The sequence below is a fragment of the Apiospora phragmitis genome (assembly GCF_038363925.1).
Source record: "Apiospora phragmitis strain CBS 135458 chromosome Unknown utg000011l:1.0-3236445.0:1.0-3240683.0, whole genome shotgun sequence".
NCBI lineage: Eukaryota > Fungi > Ascomycota > Sordariomycetes > Amphisphaeriales > Apiosporaceae > Apiospora > Apiospora phragmitis.
The window spans coordinates 1,676,530-1,697,630 of NW_027117411.1; the positions used below are offsets into that span (position 1 = coordinate 1,676,530).

Consider the following 21,101-nt stretch of genomic DNA (forward strand, 5'->3'; position numbering starts at 1 on the left):
TATTACTTACTCTCTGAATCGCACTGAACGAGGTGGGCAAATGGAATGAATACCTATGGAGTCATAGCTGCTCCAGCCTGATCTATTCTAACAGCCATGCTGTAGTGGATGGAGCTGAGTTGTCCCAGTCTTGGTAGATGGCCAGGCCCTTCTCCTGCTTTCGTCATGTTTCGATTCGCCGGCCACGGGGCAATCACATCCATCCCAACTCCCAACCTTGAAAAGCCCAAGCGGGTCCCGACGACCGATAGCGCACCGCCACAGAAAAGACGTTACTGGCCAGCCAAGCTGGTGTTATTGCGCCGGGATTAAGCGAACCTATTGATTCGGTAACAACAGGCTGGTGAGTCGATACAAAGATGTAGTAGTTATGTTCTTGATATGATCTATCGCCGGGTGTAGAAGTAGTCGGGATGGCAGCTTCACAGTGTACGTAGGTACTTGTAATTATGTTTCCTGAGCTGACCCCTCCGGATCTGCGCTTTATATCATCATTGAAGGTCACCCATAGCGATTCAACAAGATGATTACAGCACGTCTCACCATTTAGTGTCGAGTTTTCTCTGTGGCTACACGTAAAGACCGAAGCTGAGTTGAAAAGTTGGTCCGGCGACCACCCTGCTCGATGAGCCCCTCCAGTGACATATATGATTACAGAGAGCACTCCTGACCGGCGTGCCTGAATACATTCTCCAGCATAGTACAAAGAAGAAAGTCAAGACACGCAAAAACGCCCAATAGCCTTCCTCCGACCAATCAGCTTTCCTAGCTCTTGCCTCATGATTATAGTGCTCGTATCACTCATTGCCCTTTAGTCGTACACCGACGACGTCATCTCTCACCTCCGGCGTCCTCGGAACAAAATACCGCCCACGACACCGGCGGCGATGGCAACACCACTTATGATCGCAACGCCCATCAGCCCCTCCTTGGCCACCTTGTCGTCGATCAGCCTCCGCAGGTCGGCGGACTGCATGTTCATGGGCTCCTTCTCCAGCAGCAAGTCGTTATACCGTCTCGCCTCGCCGTAGTTGCCGAGCTTGTAGTTGCCCAGCGCCAGGTAGTAGAGGCATTCCCGGCGGCGCTCGGGCGACACGCGGAAGATCTCGGAGAGCAGTTGCACGCCCGTTTGTTGGTCGTTGCGGGAGTTGGACTTGACCAGGCCCCAGGCGTAGTTGAACTTGGTCTGGACGCCGACCATGTCGCCCTCCTTCTCGTACTGGCTGCGCAAGACCTGCAGCTCGTCGGGCTTGAGCGGCGTCTCCGCATCGACGGCGTCTATTAGATTTCGTATGTTAGAACATATTCACTTCTCAGTTCCCACGGTGCCAAAAAATGCAAAATAAAAACCTACGGGGTAGAGCTGTCATTTTGGCTATAGTATGTATTCCGAAGGCTTGTCTTAAAGGTATATATGACGGTTCGTCTAGTGAAGAGAGAAAAACCACAATGCCACTTTAGAATATGACACTTGAGAGAGATATAGCAGGCTGATCTGTAGTCCAGGAATTGTTACCGAAGGCGGGTGGGTACGAAGAAGACGAGGGTGCAGTCGGCATAGGTAGTTAAAGTAGTGTTGCGGAAGCTTGGAAGAATGAGAGCGCGGAACAAGTGGTCCTGTGGGTTAACCTTGCGACCGAAAAAGTATGACGCAGCCATTGACCCGCTCAAGCTTTCCCTCCAAAAAGATAAGCCGGCGCCCCGATAGTCGTCCCTGGTTACTCCGTACAAGCAAATGTTTTGCCGTTGCCCCTTTGGGTTAGTGGAATTTCTATACGACCACCCTGAAGACTTTAGTGGTTTGATGCATAAACCGGGGATAGACGTTGTCGATGTCAATACGGAGAAGCTTCAATTAACTCTTCTACTCAACTGCTATCTACAAACACTCGTCAATACCGAACAATAACACACCAGCAAGAGACACACGACAGCATCGCAACGACAACCACCGCAAAAATGCTTCTCGACGAAGATCCCGCAACTGTACGTCCGCCCCCAGGCACAGTCACACTCCCTATTCCAGCGACTGCCCTTACTAACAACAAATCCTGAACAGCTCATCCACCACACCATCAACAACTTCAACATCGGGCCCGACAAGACGGCCATCTCGCGCATCCACGACTCGCTCTCCACCCTATCCCAAGCGCGGGACCTGCGCGTGCGCGAAGCCGAGTCCTCCCTCAAGAAATCGACGCGACAGCTGCACACGCTGCAGTCGCAGTACGAGGAGCTGACGGCGTCGCACTCGTCATCGGCGCACGCGTCCGAGATCGCGCGCCTCGACACCCAGAAGTTCCGCACCGCCAAGGCCGCGTCGGACCTCGAGATGGAGGCCGAGCGCCTCGGCAGCGCCGCCGCCGACCTCGCGGCCCGGCTGCAGGAGCTCGAGGCGCAGGGCGTCGAGGGCGGCGCGACCGGGTCCACGAGCGGCAACGGCAGCGGCGACTCGGCCCTCGACGACGAGGTCCTGCTGCGCCTGAGGGTCTACCGCAGCCTCGGCATCGAGATCGAGCGCGAGGGCGGGCGGGATGGTGATTTCGCCCGCGCCGTTGTGAGAAATGACCGCAAGGGCGACGTGCACGTCGTCAACATCGACAAGAAGTTCTCGAGGTACTTCTACGCCAACTACTTCTGGAACCAGCTATAAACCACTTCAACATGCGGCGGCTTGAGCTTGGGCATCTTGGCGATTGCCCCTTCAATCTAGAGGGGCAATGAGTACGACGTTCATGAAAGGATACGATTAGGCGTTCAGGGGATTGGGGGAGTATTATATACCACACTACATTGTACATGATTCAATTGTCTAGTGATGCAACTAGATTGAGATGGCAACATGCCGGTGCAAAATTGTGATGAGATCTGTCACGAGCCATTTCTATGGATATCAGAAGGCAGTGAAGCAGTCAAGAATATCGCGTTTTCTGGAAAAAGTCCCCAGATACACGTAACCCAAAGATACATTCCTTTTGATAAGCCTATAAATGTTACACGGTTCATTAATCATAGGATGACCACCTTGCACGCTCAATTCTACTGTGACAGTTTGCATCACACGGCACCGAAGCATTCTCCTGATACCTTGATCGTCCAATTGCCAACATTAGATCGGCACGATACTCGCTTTGCAGCGGCGTCAAGGGATATCTTTCGAGCCCTGTATATGATCTTAGAGCGCCAAGGCATTCTGCATGCCCTTTGAGCATCGGCATGTCTCAGACACTAATTTTCTTAACTGGAGAGGTATAAGGGGGAAATAGCCATCCCGGTCGAGGCTGGTGAACGCTTCCATCTTCCTCGTCGGCGTCCTGCTCCGAGAGCTGTTGGGACTGCTCGTGCACATGGACTTGCGCAAGTCGGGCGGACTTTTCGAGCCCGGCCGGGGGCTCACTCTCGCCAGCGTTCCCGCGCCTGGCAGGCCGGGGATGATCACCGCACTGCCGCTGTGCGAGCGGAAGTGGTAGCGCAGGGGGTCGGGCATTTCCAGCCGCGAGTTCAGACTCTCCCATACGCGCTCGTCCTCTGTGTTCTGGTCGCTCCGCCACCCGCCCACACCCTCAAAGTCCCGGCCCAAGCCTGCGGCAGGTCCTAGCGACACGCCACTGCCGCCATCGAGACCGCCGATCAACGGTGGGAGGGCGGTGACGCTGCCGGCCCTGCTCTTCCTCCGCCGCCGTTGGCTGGTCCGGAGCGGCGACGTGGCCTCGGGCGAGGGCGGTCGCGTGATCTGGGGCGACGTGGTGGCGCTCGCCAGTTGGCTGCTGGCGGGCGACTGAATGTACTGCTGCGGCTGGGAGTGGCCGAGGACGACGTAGCGGATGGTCTCCATGCCGACGTCGAAGTAGACCCAGAAGAGCCGGAGGAACAGGACGGCAAAGGCGAAGACGGTTGTGATGCCAGCACAGATCGCCAGCGGTAGGGCCACGAAGATCATGAAGGGGAAGACGAAGAACTGGAGCGGGTTGAAGAGCGCCATGGCGTTTTGCGGTTGTTGATACCGAGAAGAGCGTGGCTTCTGCATTTGGTTCCGGGTTTTTGGCTCGACACTTAGGGGGGGGGGGGCAAAAAGGGCTAAGGCACAGGGCGAGGGCGATGGCTGATCAGATGGGGGAGATTTGAGAAAGAAGCGACAGTTGACGTCTCACATTGTCAAAGGCTGTCGAGAGAGAAAGGTAAAGAGATGAGAAAGTGTATGTAGGATGTCTGTGTCTCCAACCCAAAGCCGCAAACCGAATATAATCAGGAGGGTAGATAAATAAATGATATGATATTGGAGGACAGGGAAGAGTAGAATAGAAGTAGGGATGCAGTTGCCAATTCGTCAGCCGATGGTGACACAGGAGCGGAGAAATAGCGATTGATCAATGATACGAATCGAAGGATATATCGATATCGGACCACACCAGACCAGAGCCAAGACATACATGGACTACCACACACACAGACGATTAGAGAGACTTCCCCTCCAGTGCCGGTACAACACAAAGCTGGGAGGGAAGGCCTTTTGAGCGTGCTAATGCAATGGTACAGCAACCCCCCTCGGAGCTCTCAAGGTGTACCAATGCCAGGACAGGACTGAAAAGCGAGACGGATCAGAGTTTCGGTAGTGGGAAAACGAATCAGCTATGAATAAATGCAAAGTTATCGGAACGACGGAGGCAGGTCCAGTTGTAAGTTTAGAGACAAAGTTGAGAAGGATTCGAGGATATTGTCGTATTGCAGATGCGAGAGAGTGCGAATGAGAGAGAGAGAGAGGTATTTGCAACAGTAAGCTTAGACGGACGGATGATATGCACGCCATCCTGCAGGGTGCGACGTAACTTTCACATGAAGGCCCGTTGCCCTTAGACCTCAGACCCCTGTCCTTGGAGAGAGAGATCGATTTGACGCTCCCCAGAAACGCCCGGCCCCAGGTGACAGAAAAAGTCACAGCAGGTCGGTATCTATCAAATGATGCAAGGTGTATGTATGTACCTGACTTAGTATTCGGCTTTCAAGCCATCCATGTGGCTAGCGGGAGAGTAATCGTCGTATACATTCCTGTGAGGACTGTGGGGGTGCGGATCAAACTCAAACTCAACTTCACACTCACATTCGCATTCACAGAGACTGGCAGCCAGAGCCTCGGAGCTGGAAGCACGAAGGACGGGGGAGCGCTGCTGAGCCATCGGGGATCGGCGGATCCTGATTTAATAGATCTCAGCCTATTTTTGGCGGGGACACAACATCGGGCCCGGAGCATTTGCCATTAGATACGTCAATCATTGCCTAGCCAGCGTACGCGTAGGTCGTCTTTGGCTTTCGGGGTTTTACCGAGTATTCATGACAACAGTGACAGCAGTGACAGCAGTCTGTTTTGTTCTACTTGTACACAAGAGAGCGGGCTATTACTACGCCGCATGCACATGCAGTAGGTCTTGTACTGTACAAGGTCAGGTCTGAGACTCTGGGGTAGCGGGGGGGGGGGGGGGGATACCAACTAGAATGGAGATAGCGGTGCACTTGCCATTGATAGCGAGCAAGGCCAGTGGCATGACTCAATAGAGTGGACCGACCGGCTGAAGCCAGCGATGCCCCTAATGCGTCCTCAAACCTCGGGTCGTTTTCCTACAATCAGAACACCGCAACAACTGCGCCTCAGGACTCTATCAGGCGATCGAACCACTGTCGAGCCATTCGATTATCGACAGGTAGTACCTACTGCTTGCAACGATAGCCCTGTTTGCTCACGGCTGTTTTCATCCTCCTTCAATTGTGGTGTAAGTTTCGCCAAGATGATATGATCCAACCCCCCATCTCCCCACCCTCTCTCCAACTACAACTGCACGCCTCCCATCCTGCCCCAGAAGCCATCTCGACCGCCGAATTGCCATGACACAATCAAGAACACGCCGAGACCCATCTCGACTGAATGACCGGCAATGTTTAGGTCTAGGCCTATCTTGTCTGTTGGTAAGAAGAAGAAGGAGAAATTGCTCCCCAAGAAACGTGGCAGGCCCTCCAGTCTCAAAGTTCACTGATTAGCTGATCTATTAACGGCACTCACCGGCTTGAACCTTGGCCCCTTGGAATACCTAAAGTTTTGCATGGCAAACATTATCCTACTTGAGCGCTGTTCAATCTGTTTGCAGCCTGCGTGCAGATTCGAGAGCCCGTGAATTGATCGCTGCATAGCATACCATCCTTGGCTCCTAGGGCGTCGTTCGATTTTGGTGGATCGCCATCATCTGATACTGTCGCATAACAGTCTCTCTGGTCTTTGGAGCCTGATTGCGCCGGCTAGACTATCAGCAAACTGGCTATAGCGACTGTGAGATCCAGCAAGTCGCCGTACTCCGGTTAGTGGTGAAAAGGGGAATTGACTGCCACTGGGACACCCCTGGCTCCGCTCTGCTAGGAACGGACTGCTGTCGGATACTTCGCACGGTAGATGCTGTGAAGTCCTTAAAAAACCACGCAACACAATGTGTCAGCAGCATATTGACTCGGAAGGAGTGGAGTCCTCCTCGGGAGGTGGTAGTACTCCAAGACCCCTATTCCACGGTGGTAGCTTGAACCCTGTCACAGAACCTTTCCCTTGGGACGTCGGTGTTTTCGATGCCCACTGCCACCCCACAGACACCATGTCGTCGGTGGCCACCATTCCGCATATGAAAGCCCGGGGCTTAACGGTCATGTCCACCCGCCTACAAGACCAAGACTTGGTTTTTGACGTGGCGCGTGAGCAGGGCGTCCAGAACAAAGCTAGCTTATTCTCACCGCAAGCCACCCCCGAAAGACGTTTCATACCATCCTTTGGTTGGCACCCATGGTTTTCCTACCAAATTTACGATGACACCGTCCCCGGTGCAACAAGCTACGACGGGTCTCCGGAGAGTAAGATTGCACATTATGACAAGATCCTCGCGCCAGCGCCGTCCGCCAATGACCCGGCATTTAGTACGGGCCTCCCGGACCCTCGGCCCCTCTCCCAATTTATCCGAGAGACCCGGGCCAGGCTGGAGAAGTCCCCGTTTGCTCTAGTGGGGGAGGTCGGGCTCGACAAAGTGTTCCGGATCCCGGAGAGCTGGACCGCCTCCTCGACAGATGCTGAGAAGACGCAAAGAGACGAGAGTTTAACCCCCGGCGGACGGGAAGGCCGCCAACTGAGCCCGCACCGCGTTTCCCTGGACCACCAGTCCTCCATCCTCAAAGCGCATATGAAGCTGGCGGGGGAGATGAACCGCGCGGCCAGCGTCCACGGCGTCCAGGCGCACGGTGCCCTTTACAACGTGCTGGCCGAGTGCTGGAAGGGGCACGAGAAAGAGGTATTGTCCAAACGGGAGAAAAGAAAAATAGCCGCCAACGCGGAGAACTTCGAGACGTCTGATGACGAGGACGAGGGGAACGACAAAGCAAAAGCAAAGCAGCAACAGAAAGAGAAACCGTTCCCGCCGCGCATATGTCTGCACTCCTACTCCGGCCCCGTCAACATGCTGAAACAGTACATCCACCCGTCGGTCCCCGCGGCCGTCTTCTTCTCCTTCTCGGTGGCCATCAATTGGGATCCTGCGGTGGGCGCCGATGCTGACAAGAACAAGAAGACGGCCGACGCCATTCGCGCCGCGCCCGATGACCGTATCCTCGTAGAGAGCGACCTGCACACCGCGGGGGACCGAATGGACCAGGCGCTCGAGGACGTCTGCCGGCTCGTGTGCGATATCAAGGGCTGGCCTCTTCGCGAAGGTGTGGAGAGGCTGGCTAGGAACTGGAGGCATTTCGTCTTTGGTGATAAGTCGTGATGGGCAATTTAATCTCTGCCCTATCACCCACCACCAACCCCCCTCCCCGTTTTGTACCCACGTACTTTGCTCACAAAAGAAGCCCACTGGTTGAGATTAGATGTACACATACGAGCGACATACTAGAATATTAGTCAGGGCATGAGTTTAAGTGTTCCATTGTGTTCGTATATTCATCTGTATCTAGCTGATTGGGAGACCAACCCCGGTCTCCTGCCAACCGTCAGTCGCACCTGTTATCACTTCTTGATTGTGGCAGGTGACTAAATTATTAAATGCTAAGTATAGCACCTGGAAAAATATGTACCGGAACCCCCTATCCCAGGGCAAGAACTCCTAAGAACTCCTATAAACAAAATATGTGCACAATCAGTGTGCGACAAAACCTCGATGAGGCAGCTACCTCTATACCTTGCGCCCAAGTACTTCGTCCAGCTGAGAGCCGGCCACCGAGCTGTCGCTCGGCGTATAAGCGGTGCCGCCTGGCGTATACCGGAGGCCGTTGGGCACATGACTGGCAGAATCGATGCTCACGCGGCTCGGCCGCTCCTCGTATGCCGGCAGCTCCTCGTCTATAGAGATGCCGTTGGAGAACGTGGAGCGGCGACTTCGCGATGCGCAATAGGCAGGACTGGGGGTGAACCGTGGAGGTTGGTGGTGAGGTTGATGATGATGGTGATGATGAGTGGCCGTGGCGGCGACACCGCCTCTTCGTGTTCGGCCCTCCTCGGCCGCCATCACCATGTCGCCTACGACGTCAGCGACGTTGCGGAAGGAGGCCAGGTCCTGCTCCATCGTCGTCGACAGGTCAGAATCGGAGTCTGAGCTCCCTGAGACAGAAACGTCGTCTTCACTGTCTGAAATACTATAGCTCATAATAGTTTGGTTGTTATTATCGTTGCTGCTGCTGCTAGTATGGAGACGACGAAGAATGGCCTCCTTTTCCTCGTCCTCGAGGCTGCGCCGCGCAAAGGTCTCTTTGAACCGACGCATCAGCTCACCGAACTTAGCCCGCATGGCAGCTTTGGTAGCGACGCGGTGCTCACGCGCAAGCGCCCGGCGGTTGTGGTTGTGGTGGCGACGCTCCTGTTGGCGATCGCTGCGCTGGGCGCGGGTCTTGGTGCAAAAGGGGTAGAGCAGAAGGGAGAAGATGAGGCCGAGGACCATCACGACCGCAGGGGCCATAATCACGACCCACTTGAAGGGGGAGAGGCGTCGTTCTTTCTCCTATGGTATGAGAGTAAGCAAGGGCGCGGGTAAACATCAAACAGAAGTCATGGATCCTTACCGGCGAGGAGGGTGTGGTAGCCTGCGGGCGATAGCGCTGACTTCCTTGACGGGACAGTTGGGATTGTTGCCCCCGAAGAGAGCTGTCATCGCCAACACGGATAGATCCATCGTAGTCGTCTGTGATGGGTTCATCGACCGACGGGCCCTCAGTCTTTCCATCATCATGTTGGTTTTGAAAGTGATGGTTGCGGAAATATGTGCTCAGCCGACTATGCGCTTTTTTCCACACTAAGGAGAAGACACACTTGAAGCTTTTACAACCAGAGTGCTGCGAATCCTCTTGCACATAGCCGAACTCATCCGATAAGACTTTCTCCTTGAGGGCAATCTTTTCCTGCAGCTTAAGCAGTAGGGACATCATCCGCGCATGTTCAACAAGCTCATCTTTCAGCTTGCGGCCGTCACTGTCCTCCTCGATCGTGGGGATATTTATGACGGCTTCGGCTCCGTGGACATAAGTGATCGATATGGGAAATTGCTGGTGGAATAGCGTAGAGAAGCCGACATTTTCAATCGGCTTTCCATCGATATTAATAACGTTGAACCTCAAAAGCTGCTCAACGCGTTGATCAGACTCTACACAGTCGAAATGCCAGTCGCCGACTATTATGCGGCCGTTGTCGATGATGATGGGGCCGGACCCGCGACCCTCTCCATCTTGTGGAAGCTGGTCTCCATTAAGTGTAATATTTCCGTAGCCACAAGGCTCGGCAGACTCAAGGACGTCTAGTTGCAAATGCTAAAGAGTTCATGATGTTCAGTTGTAAGGCCCAATGAATGACTGCAGTTACCTAGTCATAATGGCTTGGAGTGAAGCAGTGAGTGAGTGGGTGAGTGACTTACAGCGTCACCGAGAACATTACCAACATATTCCTGGAGATTGAGCTGGACAACTGCAGCGGGTCCTGTATACCCAGAGACTGGACAATCAAGAAGTTAGAATAGCACTCGATCCATTTGTTGTTGAAGACTAATGCCAAGCAAGTTCTTACCATCTCGGGTTCCTGCAATCGAAGCTGTTGCTAAGACCGGCCAGAGTAACAGGGCCGTGGTGTGGAGACTGCCACGCATTGTGTGTTGCGTCCCGTCGATACCGACCGAGTGCGATACCAAAAGGATTACAAACTGACTGCCTGCAACACAACTATGAGTCAAAAGGAAAGCAATCGCCCTGCCTAGAGAAAACCGAGTGGGCGTGGCAAGCGTACGAAAGCGTCCACGAATGCGAAAATGGACCCGGAAGAGAAAGGAAAGATTGCTTCAATCTATGCCGGGCATTGGTACATTCTTACAGCTAGCGAAATGGAAATTCGGCTGCCTAAATCGTAGGTCCGCCCAGCTGAGCTGGGTTGGGGGGGGGAGAAGACCGAGGGGACCGTTATCCCCTCCAAAACCGCCTACTAACCACCACCCCGCGCTGAAAGCATACGTGGACTCTTGAGCATCGCCACACTCTTAGCTTGAAGTGGTAAGGAAACAACCATGAGCACACCAATCTTGCAGCCGATATGTATTTTCATGGGTTTCAGATGTAGAAATGGGAACTCAAGGGGTATATCTCTTTCTGAGTCGTGAAAGTTCAGCATTGGATACAGAGGACTGGCCATAAGAGCATGAAGGAACTCAACATCCCAAGGCCATCCAAAAGATGTCGACGTCAGCAGTCAATCTCGTCTCTCATCTTCAATACTCAGGCTTGGTCAGGGATGATATGATATGATGACCTGCAGCAAGGCTAGACCTAGATCAAGCTGGAATGGCTCCCTTGCAACCCTTTGCAGAAATACGAGTTTATCATCGCATGAAGTGCTGCCCGCGGGATCAGTGGTGTTCACCAGGCTCAAATTGATCAATCCTCTGTAAATCAGTAAAGGTACCAACGTACTGGAGGTCTGTGCTGCAGCCAGTCTGCCCCCACGTTGGGGAGATAGATAAGCACGCAGGTAAGGTTAAGGCTAAGGCGCGCATCACCAACAGCCTTGCCAAGATCAATATGGTGATGATCGTTTGTTCCTCAATCTCGGTGACGTTCGCTTAACACTTCACTTCGACCACTCCTTTGCAACCTGCAGCTACGTCGCTCGTTGGCGCAAACCCAATATGGTCAGTCGACGTCCTCATTCCCAGGCCCAGAATTCCTGCTGACCGATTCCTGTGCATTGCAGTTGCCCCTCGGTCTCTTAAATGCGGCGCAAGGCCACCCCATGCTGGTCGAGCTCAAGAACGGCGAAACCCTCAACGGCCATCTGGTCCAGTGCGATACATGGATGAACCTGACACTGAAGGAGGTCATCCAAACGAGCCCGGTATGCGCCAATAAAACACAGAGGAAAATAGGGCTAGAGAGATCGGGTGACTGATGCAATCCTGTATTTAGGAAGGCGACAAGTTCGTACGACTGCCGGAGGTCTATATTAAGGGTAACAATGTGAGTTACTGCTGCACGACTCTCCACAATCGAATTACAGGCTCTGACAGCTGCTACAGATCAAGTACCTGAGAGTCCCCGACGAAATCATCGACCTCGTCAAGGATCAACAACAAAACCAGCAAGGAGGCTTCCGGGGAGGACGCGGTGGTGGCCGGGGAGACCACGGCAGTAGGGGAGGCGATAGAGGAGGCCGTGGAGGCCGCGGCCAAGGCAGGGGCCGTGGAAGGGGGCGAGGTGCTTGAGGTACTGCCGGAACTTGGTTCGAGGAAGTCTACAAAAATTTGAGGCGGATTGCCCAGGACTATGGGAAAGACCCACAAGTCTACAGGACTAACGACATGTACGGAGCCATGAAGCTGACGGTTGTGCCGATTCTCTCAAGAGTAGAGAGCTGCCTTCCGATGCGCTACATGTAGGATGAGATACCCGCCAACAGCGCAAGGGGAAGCTTGTTGTTGGTACTCTGGCAGTCCCAGGTGCAGCCCATCCACCCGCCTTCTTGCTGGGCTTTGGAGAAAAGAACAGAAGGCATAGCTCATGACAAGATAATAAACTAAGAATCCCCCATGGGAGAGCAATAGTCTCTTCATGGCACGCAAGCTTTCGGCCAGTCCAGGATATGATGGCCAAGGAGGCTGTCACGTGACTATTCAGGTTAACTTCTTGAAGCTACAGGTAACCTAGCACTGGTATCTCATCCTCAAAGTGGGTCCTCGGCATAATGACTTTATTGCTGCAAATCCTCCGTGCATTCAGTAAGCAAGCAGAGCCTGTAATCCTCCCGGTTACTGCAAAAGCACCAATCGATGTGGCCAGAGAGTACTCTCAGCTTCAATGCCCGGGCAGCGCATAGTAATGGACGGGCTATGGCGCTGTCTGTGTCCTTCACTCGATGCGAAGGCCCTGTCCAGAGCTTTACAGCAGCCCGTGGTCCTTCCTAGCAGAACATCGACCTTCTTGAATCGCGCCCATTGCGCCCCCGCCGCTCCAGCATGTACGAGGAGCTATAGCGCTGTGACTCCGCCGATAGCTCTAAAGAAAGCCTCCAAGTATCTGCAGAACGAAAACAGGGTCCATCCGAAACCGAAAGAACTCGTCCGCTATCCCAACAAACGCCGAACTCAGGCTCAAGATGCTTACGAGCGCTACTTCAGGCGCATGGCGAAGCGCCTCCCCAACATTCCCCCGTCATTGCTCACAGGGAACACTCCGCCCGAGTCGGAGCTCGATCTCATCGACACCTCGACTCTACTCGCGTCGCTTCAAGAGCTTCTGAGGGCGCAATGGCAATATCACACCGTCGTCGCGATCATACAGCACCTTGTGGCCAAGCGCGGCATGAAACCAGACGCCTTTCTCTACGAATGCCTCATCAAGGTCAACGTGGACCCGAAATACGGCTCCGCACAGATTGTCGAGAACCTTCTGAAGGAGATGGAGTCTATAGGATGCCTTCCGACCTCTGCTGTATATCATGGCGTGCTCGAAGTGCTTGCAGTGCACCCAGACTACGTGCTACGAACGAAGGTCCTCCGAGCGATGAAACAAGGGTGGATCGAACCGACACCCCAAGGACTCGCCGCGGTTACGGTCGGACTTCTACGAGACGGACAATACGAGATGGCCTTGGAAAGGCTGGAACAAATGAACGCAGGCGTCACGACTGTTCCGTCGTGGTTGTACGACATCTTCATACACACATTTACGGAGATGGGCATGCACGAGGAAGCGCTAATGATCGTACAACGTCGGCTGCGATATCCGGACTCGGGCGTCACGGATAATATGTGGTATGCTTTACTGGAAGCATTCGGTCGAGACTCATACTATGATGGCGTGATCTATATCTGGGAGCGTAAGGTGGCGCCGGCTATCCTAGCCCCTTCCGACGGACTGGTTTTCGACGTTATGAACACTGCGTCGAGGCATGGCGATGCCAGCTTGGTCACGGAAGCCCTCCAGACACTCTCGAAGCGTGGGAAGAAGCTCGAACTGCACCATTTTGAGCCATTGCTGGAAATCCATGCCCGGGAGCATGACTTGAAGAAGGCTTTCCTGACTCTGGGTCTCATGGTCAAGGCAGGCTTGCAGCCCGACTCCTCCAGTACCCGCGAGATGTACGCTGTATTGAGAGATTCTGCAGAGAAAACGGACGAAGCCCTCAGGATTCTGCTCGAAATTGGGATCAATGACGAAATTCCAGTGGCTGCCTTCAATGTCGTGCTTGAGGCAAAACTTCAGCATGAGGGCTTCAAGTCAGGTCTGGACACGTACCGAAGCATTCGTCGGATATGTGCTTCACCGCCGAACTTGGCAACTTTCCATTTGCTACTGTCTCATTGCACGCTTTTGAAATCCATGCAGTTCCTCTTAGCTGAGATGGAGGGATTCTCGGTCAAGCCAGACAGCTATGTTTACAATCGGACGGTTCTCATCTGCACGCTGAACCCTCAGTACGAGCATGCATTCCGCTACCTGGACCGCGCCAAGTCAAGCGCCATCGAGGGCGAGGTGGGCGACTGGTGGATGGACCACGACACGGCTCTTGCGCTTATCCGAAGATGTATCATAGCGGAAGATAGTCGCGTCCAGGGGCTCATTGAGACCTGCAAGGAGAGGGGCATGGATACAATTGAGTCAGATGTCCGCGACCTTGTCCTCCGTTTACAGCAACGGCAAGGTCCAGAGAACGAACAGCTTCAGGAGCCCGGAATGGAGGAGCCTGCGGCGGAGGCTGTATTACCTGTATCACCAGCAACGCCAGAACCAGAAGCCCAGGGGTCGTCCAATTAACGTTCTGCGGCTGATGTATCCTCACATCTACATAGCTACATATAGATAGTGAAAACGAAGATTAATCTATATAAGATGCGAGCCAGTTGTGTTCACCAACTCCCAAAGTCTGGTTGGATTTCTAAGCCCGGCCCAATGTTGCATCTTGGCCGGGAATGATGCAAGATGGCGGAATCCACAACAATCATCTCGCCTGAGCCAATCATGAGCTGCTATAGACGAGGCGGGCAGTAGTTATCGCTGATGAATCCATCCACCCACCCGCCCCATTCACATGATCTTACTTGCTTAGGTAAGTACTTAGTTTAGGGGCTACTGCACGCGCTTAGCCCCAGGTCTGCTAGCAAGCCAGCGGCACGCAACCCTTCAGCCGGTAACTGCTCGATTTGTAATGAGGCTGCTTACGAGAAACAAAAATGATAACAAGGAGGCTCTATCAACAAACTAAACTCTTCATCGTTCCATGGGCTTGGGTTTAATCTTCGAGCTAAAGAGCACTTCGATCTGACTCCTTCCCGCAGATATGCCCGGCTATTGGTAATCTCCGTGCGGAAGCGGTCTTCTTACCATGATGACTCGGTTAAGTTGTTTCTATACAGTGATTGGAAATAGCACCTAGTCAGCCAATATGGAATCAAGCCCTTTCGAAGTTGGGCGATATGCCAAGAATGAGCATGATGGGTTATATAAGTCCAGACGCCCTCGGGCTCGATTCATTTTGGAAATCAAGCGCAGCTATAAATATCTCTAACACTATAAGCACGTAACTCGAAGAGTCTTGAGTAGAAGGTACTAGTTTCAACAATATCATTGAGTCCGATAGCCTCGACTCCATGTCGCATATCATACGCGACGCCCCTGTTGGGCAGGTCCTCCGCCTCCTCACCGGAAACCGCATACTCAAGTATCCCGAAGAGGAAGCCGACTTCAAGCTCCCCGAGGCATGGACCCAACTACTTAGCTCTGAAGACAGCGACACAGTGCCTCCCAAACCGTCTGGTGTCCTAGAAGCTTCATCAGCTTCATCAACAACAACCCCCGGCGATGACGAAGAGAAGGAAGAAAAGAACGCGAATGGGGATGCAGCGCCCTACCAAGCGGCCTTGGCTCGGACGTGGAGCCGGGAGGAGACCGTGCCCAACACCTCGGACCGGCTTGAAGTCGACCAACAGCACGAGCTCGAGAAGACCAAGTCAATCCCCATCGTGCCGCGCCGGACCAAGGACGGCGCCATCCTGGTAGACTGGTACTACACCGACGACGGGGCGAACCCGCAGAACTGGTCCTCTCTACGCCGGGGTCTTGTCGCCCTGATCATCTGCGTGTACACTTTCGTCGTTTACACGTCCTCGGCCATCTACACGACGTCCGAGGAAGGGGTCATCGAGGCCTTCGGCGTTACGCTGACCGAGGCTTCGTTGGGTCTGGCTCTGTTCGTGCTGGGCTACGGCGTCGGCCCCTTGCTGTTCTCGCCCCTCAGCGAGCTGCCCAGTATTGGCCGGAATCCTGTGTATATATGGACCATGTTCTTGTTCGTCATCGTCTCCATCCCTACCGCGTTCGTGCAGAACTTCGCCGGGCTCTTGGTCCTGCGGTTCCTGCAGGGCTTGTTTGGATCGCCGTGCCTGGCGAACGGTGCCGCGTCGCTCGGTGATATGTACTCCATGATGGCCCTCCCGTACGCTTTAAGTGAGTCTCTCCTTTCCTCTTGTTCCAAATTGCCAGAAGCAGTACGTATGCTAACCATATATACCTAGTCGCTTGGGTATCTGCTGCCTACTGCGGACCGGCACTTGGCCCGCTGCTCTCTGGTTTCTCCGTCCCCATCAAAGGGTGGCGGTGGTCTCTCCTGGAGATCCTGTGGGCGGCCGCTCCCGTCTTCGTCGTCATGTTCCTCTTCCTGCCCGAGACCTCGACGCCCAACCTGCTACTCCGACGGGCGCAGCGCCTCCGCAAGCGGACGGGCTCGCCGCGCTTCCTGTCGCAGTCCGAGATCGACGAGCGCAACCTCGACCGACGCGCGGTGCTGATCGACGCCCTGATCAAGCCGCTCGAGATCACCGTCAAGGACCCGGCCATCCTGTTCGTGCAGGTCTACACCGCCATCATCTACGGCATCTACTACTCCTTCTTCGAGGTCTTCCCGCTCGTGTACCCGGTCTACTACGGCATGGACTACGGCCAGCTCGGCCTGCTGTTCCTGTGCATCCTAATGGCGTGCCTGCTCGGCGTCGCCGTGTACATCTCGTACCTGTACTTCTAAATGGACCCGCGCGTCCGCGCCCGCGGCTTCCCCGTCCAGGAGACCCGCCTGGTCCCGGCCCTGATCGCCGCCTTCGGCCCCACCGTCGGCCTCTTCATCTTCGCGTGGACCGCGCGGCCCGACGTGCACTGGATCGCGCCCACGATCGGCATCACCGTCTACGGCGCGACCGTGTTCGTGGTGATGCAGTGCATCTTTGTGTACGTGCCGCTCAGCTACCCGCGGTACGCGGCGAGCCTGTTCGCCGGCAACGACTTCTTCCGGAGCGCGCTCGCGTTCGCCAGCATCCTCTTCGCGAAGCCGCTCTTCGAAAACCTCGGCGTCGCGCGCGGGACCTCGCTGCTCGGCGGGCTGAGCACCATCGGCATCGGCGGGATCTGGGTCCTCTACTTCTTCGGGGCCAGGCTGCGGAGCTTGAGCAAGTTTGCTGTTGCCTCGGATGAGTAGAGAGAGAAGGAGGCAAGGGTGGGATGCAAGAAAGAAGAAGGAAAATAGACAAAGGGGTAGAGGAAGGGAAACAGTGACAGGCAAGAGATAGAAGTCGTTCTCACGAGCCGGGTAGTAGCGCGGTCAGGAAAGGGATTTTGGCCATGTTCGAATTATGAAGTTTGGACAGCATAGAGCTCATAATTTTTTAGGCTAATAATATCTAATATCATATCAAACTCACAGCACGAGATAGCCTGTGATGTTTTCGTTGTATGACTGATATACATTTTATATAATCCAGATTAACTGCCGGCTTCCAGCTACTCCAGAGCTGAATATAGGTGTGTCCTCGTGCTATGTTTAGCCAGTATATCCCGGAGTATTGCGTGGTGGAGATGAACCTGGTGCTCTGGAGGCCTATGTCTATACGTCTTGGCTGTACCGCGGTTACTCGAATGACCGCTAGCTGGCCGTCGGCAGCTATCCCATCGATAGCCAGTCATTCTGATACACCGGTTTCCTAGACGAGTACCACCTGTTCCCAAGATAACTCAAGTCGTTTGATAGGCCATGCAAAGCCCGTTAGATGAATGACATAATATTGCCAGCTGCTTTATCAAAGGAGTAGGGGTATCATGAAATAAGCGCTTTCCCTCGTTGAAGCAAACTTGGAATGCGTTCATCGCTTCACTGTCTCTGTAGGATGATCGCAGCCATTCGCAACAGCCTTTTCGCGGATCCTCAGCTCTCTTCTACCAATTGGTTCCTTTTTGTTCATGAAAAGCTCCCTCAAACGGTCCACGTCCCACTTGGAGAGGTATTCTATAAATTGTTCAAAAAAAAAATGCGACGATAACCATCGTGACCCATGAGTTTCAAGATAATGTTGTGGTGGCGTTCCGTCTGGAAGTGTATATGATTCCATTCACAGGCTCGCTCCGAATGAAATATGTGATACCAAGGTAACCGTCGATTAAAATACAGATTACGAACACGGACGATACGAAGCGGCGATAAATTGAAGCTGTCGGGCTCGATCTTCTTGGTCGTACATCCGTAGTACGGCTTCCCACCTTTGCGCTGTACGGGCTCTTTGAAGTAGGTATACCTGACACCCAAGACGATGGGGTCCTGGCCGGGGTTCAGGTAGAGGCACCCTCTCTCTGCACCGTGCTCCGAAATCGCGAGGTTCTTGATCGGATGGGGCCCGGATCCGTGGAGTTCCACAGAAGTCACAGGAGCCCACCGGGACACCTCGTGGACCGGGATGCGGAGGGAGTAGTGCTTGAGCGCCCAGTGTCGGCTCTCGCGGCAGACTAGCAGCACCGGCGAGACCAGGCCTGCCGTGGGAATGATGCGCTAGGTAGAGGCGTCGAAAACGACGAATCGGCCGGGCGCGTTCTCTTCCAATGCGTTCTGCCAAACCATATGGCGGAGCTCCGGCGGGAGACGGCCGAAGTTGATGAAACATTTTCTGCAGCGCGTTGCGGGGTGGCGGCTGGCACCGGCCACTGGATTGCTGTCCGGCATGGTTGAGTAGATCAGTTAAGTTATGTTTCTCTTGCTGTAACCTGAGAAGGTCAGTCGGAATCGGCTTCCTCTCTCGATTTCGAACAGCCCTGTCTAAAATCCATGTTCGGTAGGTCACGTATTCCGACTTCCCCTCCAAGCGCCAAATGAGGCAGTTAGCGTGGGGGATGAGTTCCGGGCCAATGAAAGTTACCGACGGGCTGGGCCAACATTTTGGTCACTTTACCGCAGTTCGCTCAGTTGCCAGTCAAAGCAACGCAAGTAATCTAGTTTGGGTGTTTTTGATCTTTTGAAGATGAATCCTGTGTCGTTATCTTATGGAGCATCTTCAGGTTTTGGTGACGTAGGCGAATGGGTAGTTCTAACGGTGGGGTCTGGGTGAACGTATCTCGCAACGACCCGGAGAGATTGCAGGCAGGAGAGATTCGGCGTATGCGCTTAGGTACTCCTTACGAGGTATATCACGGTACATTATGGCTACCTACACTGTTGGTCATAAAGAACAGCTGGAAGCTTGTTGGCCCTCAGGTGTGCAAACAGGTCGTTCTCGTCAGGGAGCAAGCATGTAGGTACTACTCCGGTCGAGCCAACTGGGCCCAGGTGCAACTCCAAAGCGCCTCTTGCACCTAGTCCACTCCACTTCCTGCCTTTCCTGTGAGTTGGCGTTTGAAGTGCACTGCCAAAGTTGTTTTGCTATTGAAAGAGGTAGTTGTCTTCCCGTTTTCAAATCACTCACTCTCTTCTACTTTCTACTTGCCTAGTCACCAGTCAGTCAGTGTGTGAATTGGTAAAGTCGCTCCATCCGATCTCGCCTCACTCGCCTATCTACTTCTTACCAGGTCTCAGGCTACCATGGATTCCGAAATAAGGAAAAGAGTGTCTGCTACGCAGCCTGACGGCTCCGAGCTGCCCAGCCTAGCCTCTCCCAGAGGATGCCACCTTGCTGCAGAAAGCAAAGGCCCAAGTGCTTCTTCTTTTTGACGAGCTGCCAGAATGGGCCCAGGGCAACGAGTTGATCCTGTCCGGCTGGAGGCCCGAGACGAATTCATACTGGGAATGCGTCAAGAGCATGGGATACGTCCACAACGAATCTGGTAACATATATTCCCATCTCTTCGCTGCCATATGGATGGTCGGGCTGGGATCGTGGTGGGCCAAGTATGCGAAGGAGCAGTATCCAGCAACCGGTTTCGACGACGGTATCGTCTTCTTTCTGTTCTTCCTAGGTGGAACCGTCTGCTACCTTCTCTCGACGACCTACCATCTTCTATCCAACCATTCGCATGCGACACATATCTTCTGCCTCAAGCTCGACTTTCTGGGCATCCTCTTCGTCACTGCCGGGTGCTTCCCGCCTGGCCTCTGGTACACGTTCCCGTGCGCTTCTCGTCAATCGAAGCTCACCTGGGTTGCTGTGGGTATTATTTTCTCATTCCAGGCCTCTCCCGCCCTCTCCCTCTCTTCTCAGACACCGTCAATGTGAGACTGCAAACTGGCGAGCTGATCAATAACCAAATGTAGGTCGACCTTGGTGCCCAGTTCATGGCTGCCATGCTTGCTCTCTTTTCTACATCCTTCCAGGCCGCTAGCATGCGACCTCTTCGTGGACTCGTCTTCTCCGTCATGGCGTCCTCGGCATTCTACCCCATCATCATCAAGGCCTTCCAAGTCGGCTGGTTGCGCGCTGACATGGAGTACGGAGCTTCGTTATATGCCTGGACTATTCTCATTTACCTATGCTCCGTGACGATATACGCAGTAGGTGCTTCTCCCTATCCGTCCATCCAATACTATAAGGAACACGGGCCTTTGCTGATGACAGGTCTGGGGATAAAATAGGTGCGACTACCCGAGTCTTGGAAACCTGGCTCTTTCGACATCTGGGGCCAGTCGCACCAGATATTCCACGTGGGAATGGCAATCGGGCTCACTGTCCACTTTATGGCGTTTGTGAAGGCTTCGGACCAATTTTATGCTGTGAAGCAAGGCCAATGTCCCGACTAAGTAGATTCCTAAGATTCGCCGATGTACATTATTCAGGAGCTTTGTTCTAAAGCTTCTAATTCGAGTACCTGTGCAGGGAACTTATAAGATGGGATGCGATTCTGATGCTGTAAGCCAAAGTTTTGTGGTTTCCTGCATCCTGGATTGTGCCACGAGGTCAATGCGATTTAGGACTTTTACTACCTTTTCGCAGACCTGAGAAAGATTCTTCAATCTTGTGGAATACCCATCAACAGACCAGGGGAATGAAATGCCGTCGTCCTGAGGGAAGCTAGGGTGAGACGTAAACTGAGGCTTGCCTTGATAACCTACGGTGGGAGCGGCATAGGGATTGGTTGAAAGCAAAAAGAGGAACCAGTCTATAAACCAACCTCTGCTTCTCACTTCAAATAGGGGTTATACTCCCCAAGACTATAGACAACCTGATAGACTCACTGGCATAAACTTCTGAATTGCATACCTCCGTATTCCGTACTGCACATAGGAGATGCAGGTGTCGGCCTATCGGCAGTTCAATGATCCGCCAAGGTTCAGGTACCTAGTTGTGGCTCGCGTGGGTGGCAGAGAGACGGCT

General features: G+C 53.7%; 10 protein-coding genes across 10 annotated transcripts; 6 read left to right on the forward strand and 4 right to left on the reverse strand.

The window, feature by feature from the left end:
• Window positions 1–838: 838 nt before the first annotated feature.
• Window positions 839–1,370, reverse strand: PG994_013275 (Mitochondrial fission 1 protein; the record flags this gene model as incomplete). The annotated part of the gene is made up of 2 exons (XM_066864684.1): window positions 839–1,278; window positions 1,355–1,370. The coding sequence occupies 2 exons, from the start codon at window positions 1,368–1,370 to the stop codon at window positions 839–841; spliced, it is 456 nt and encodes a 151-aa protein (XP_066709645.1).
• A 589-nt stretch (window positions 1,371–1,959) lies between these two features.
• On the forward strand, window positions 1,960–2,653 carry PG994_013276 (uncharacterized protein; the record flags this gene model as incomplete). The annotated part of the gene is made up of 2 exons (XM_066864685.1): window positions 1,960–1,986; window positions 2,060–2,653. The coding sequence occupies 2 exons, from the start codon at window positions 1,960–1,962 to the stop codon at window positions 2,651–2,653; spliced, it is 621 nt and encodes a 206-aa protein (XP_066709646.1).
• Window positions 2,654–3,175: 522 nt separating this feature from the next.
• PG994_013277 (uncharacterized protein) lies at window positions 3,176–3,982 on the reverse strand (the record flags this gene model as incomplete). The annotated part of the gene is made up of 1 exon (XM_066864686.1): window positions 3,176–3,982. One exon carries the CDS (start codon window positions 3,980–3,982, stop codon window positions 3,176–3,178), a length of 807 nt encoding a protein of 268 aa, XP_066709647.1.
• A 2,488-nt stretch (window positions 3,983–6,470) lies between these two features.
• On the forward strand, window positions 6,471–7,787 carry PG994_013278 (Metallo-dependent hydrolase; the record flags this gene model as incomplete). The annotated part of the gene is made up of 1 exon (XM_066864687.1): window positions 6,471–7,787. One exon carries the CDS (start codon window positions 6,471–6,473, stop codon window positions 7,785–7,787), a length of 1,317 nt encoding a protein of 438 aa, XP_066709648.1.
• A 405-nt stretch (window positions 7,788–8,192) lies between these two features.
• On the reverse strand, window positions 8,193–8,972 carry PG994_013279 (uncharacterized protein; the record flags this gene model as incomplete). Its single annotated transcript, XM_066864688.1, has 1 exon — window positions 8,193–8,972. One exon carries the CDS (start codon window positions 8,970–8,972, stop codon window positions 8,193–8,195), a length of 780 nt encoding a protein of 259 aa, XP_066709649.1.
• A 2,205-nt stretch (window positions 8,973–11,177) lies between these two features.
• On the forward strand, window positions 11,178–11,750 carry PG994_013280 (uncharacterized protein; the record flags this gene model as incomplete). Its single annotated transcript, XM_066864689.1, has 4 exons — window positions 11,178–11,180; window positions 11,243–11,383; window positions 11,455–11,505; window positions 11,565–11,750. The coding sequence occupies 4 exons, from the start codon at window positions 11,178–11,180 to the stop codon at window positions 11,748–11,750; spliced, it is 381 nt and encodes a 126-aa protein (XP_066709650.1).
• A 592-nt stretch (window positions 11,751–12,342) lies between these two features.
• PG994_013281 (uncharacterized protein) lies at window positions 12,343–14,301 on the forward strand (the record flags this gene model as incomplete). The annotated part of the gene is made up of 1 exon (XM_066864690.1): window positions 12,343–14,301. The coding sequence occupies one exon, from the start codon at window positions 12,343–12,345 to the stop codon at window positions 14,299–14,301; it is 1,959 nt and encodes a 652-aa protein (XP_066709651.1).
• Window positions 14,302–15,134: 833 nt separating this feature from the next.
• PG994_013282 (uncharacterized protein) lies at window positions 15,135–17,011 on the forward strand (the record flags this gene model as incomplete). Its single annotated transcript, XM_066864691.1, has 3 exons — window positions 15,135–15,990; window positions 16,059–16,537; window positions 16,604–17,011. 3 exons carry the CDS (start codon window positions 15,135–15,137, stop codon window positions 17,009–17,011), a joined length of 1,743 nt encoding a protein of 580 aa, XP_066709652.1.
• A 661-nt stretch (window positions 17,012–17,672) lies between these two features.
• On the reverse strand, window positions 17,673–18,523 carry PG994_013283 (uncharacterized protein; the record flags this gene model as incomplete). Its single annotated transcript, XM_066864692.1, has 3 exons — window positions 17,673–17,801; window positions 17,987–18,352; window positions 18,377–18,523. 3 exons carry the CDS (start codon window positions 18,521–18,523, stop codon window positions 17,673–17,675), a joined length of 642 nt encoding a protein of 213 aa, XP_066709653.1.
• Window positions 18,524–19,592: 1,069 nt separating this feature from the next.
• PG994_013284 (HlyIII-domain-containing protein) lies at window positions 19,593–20,527 on the forward strand (the record flags this gene model as incomplete). The annotated part of the gene is made up of 3 exons (XM_066864693.1): window positions 19,593–19,937; window positions 20,045–20,281; window positions 20,363–20,527. 3 exons carry the CDS (start codon window positions 19,593–19,595, stop codon window positions 20,525–20,527), a joined length of 747 nt encoding a protein of 248 aa, XP_066709654.1.
• Between the last annotated feature and the right edge of the window lie 574 nt (window positions 20,528–21,101).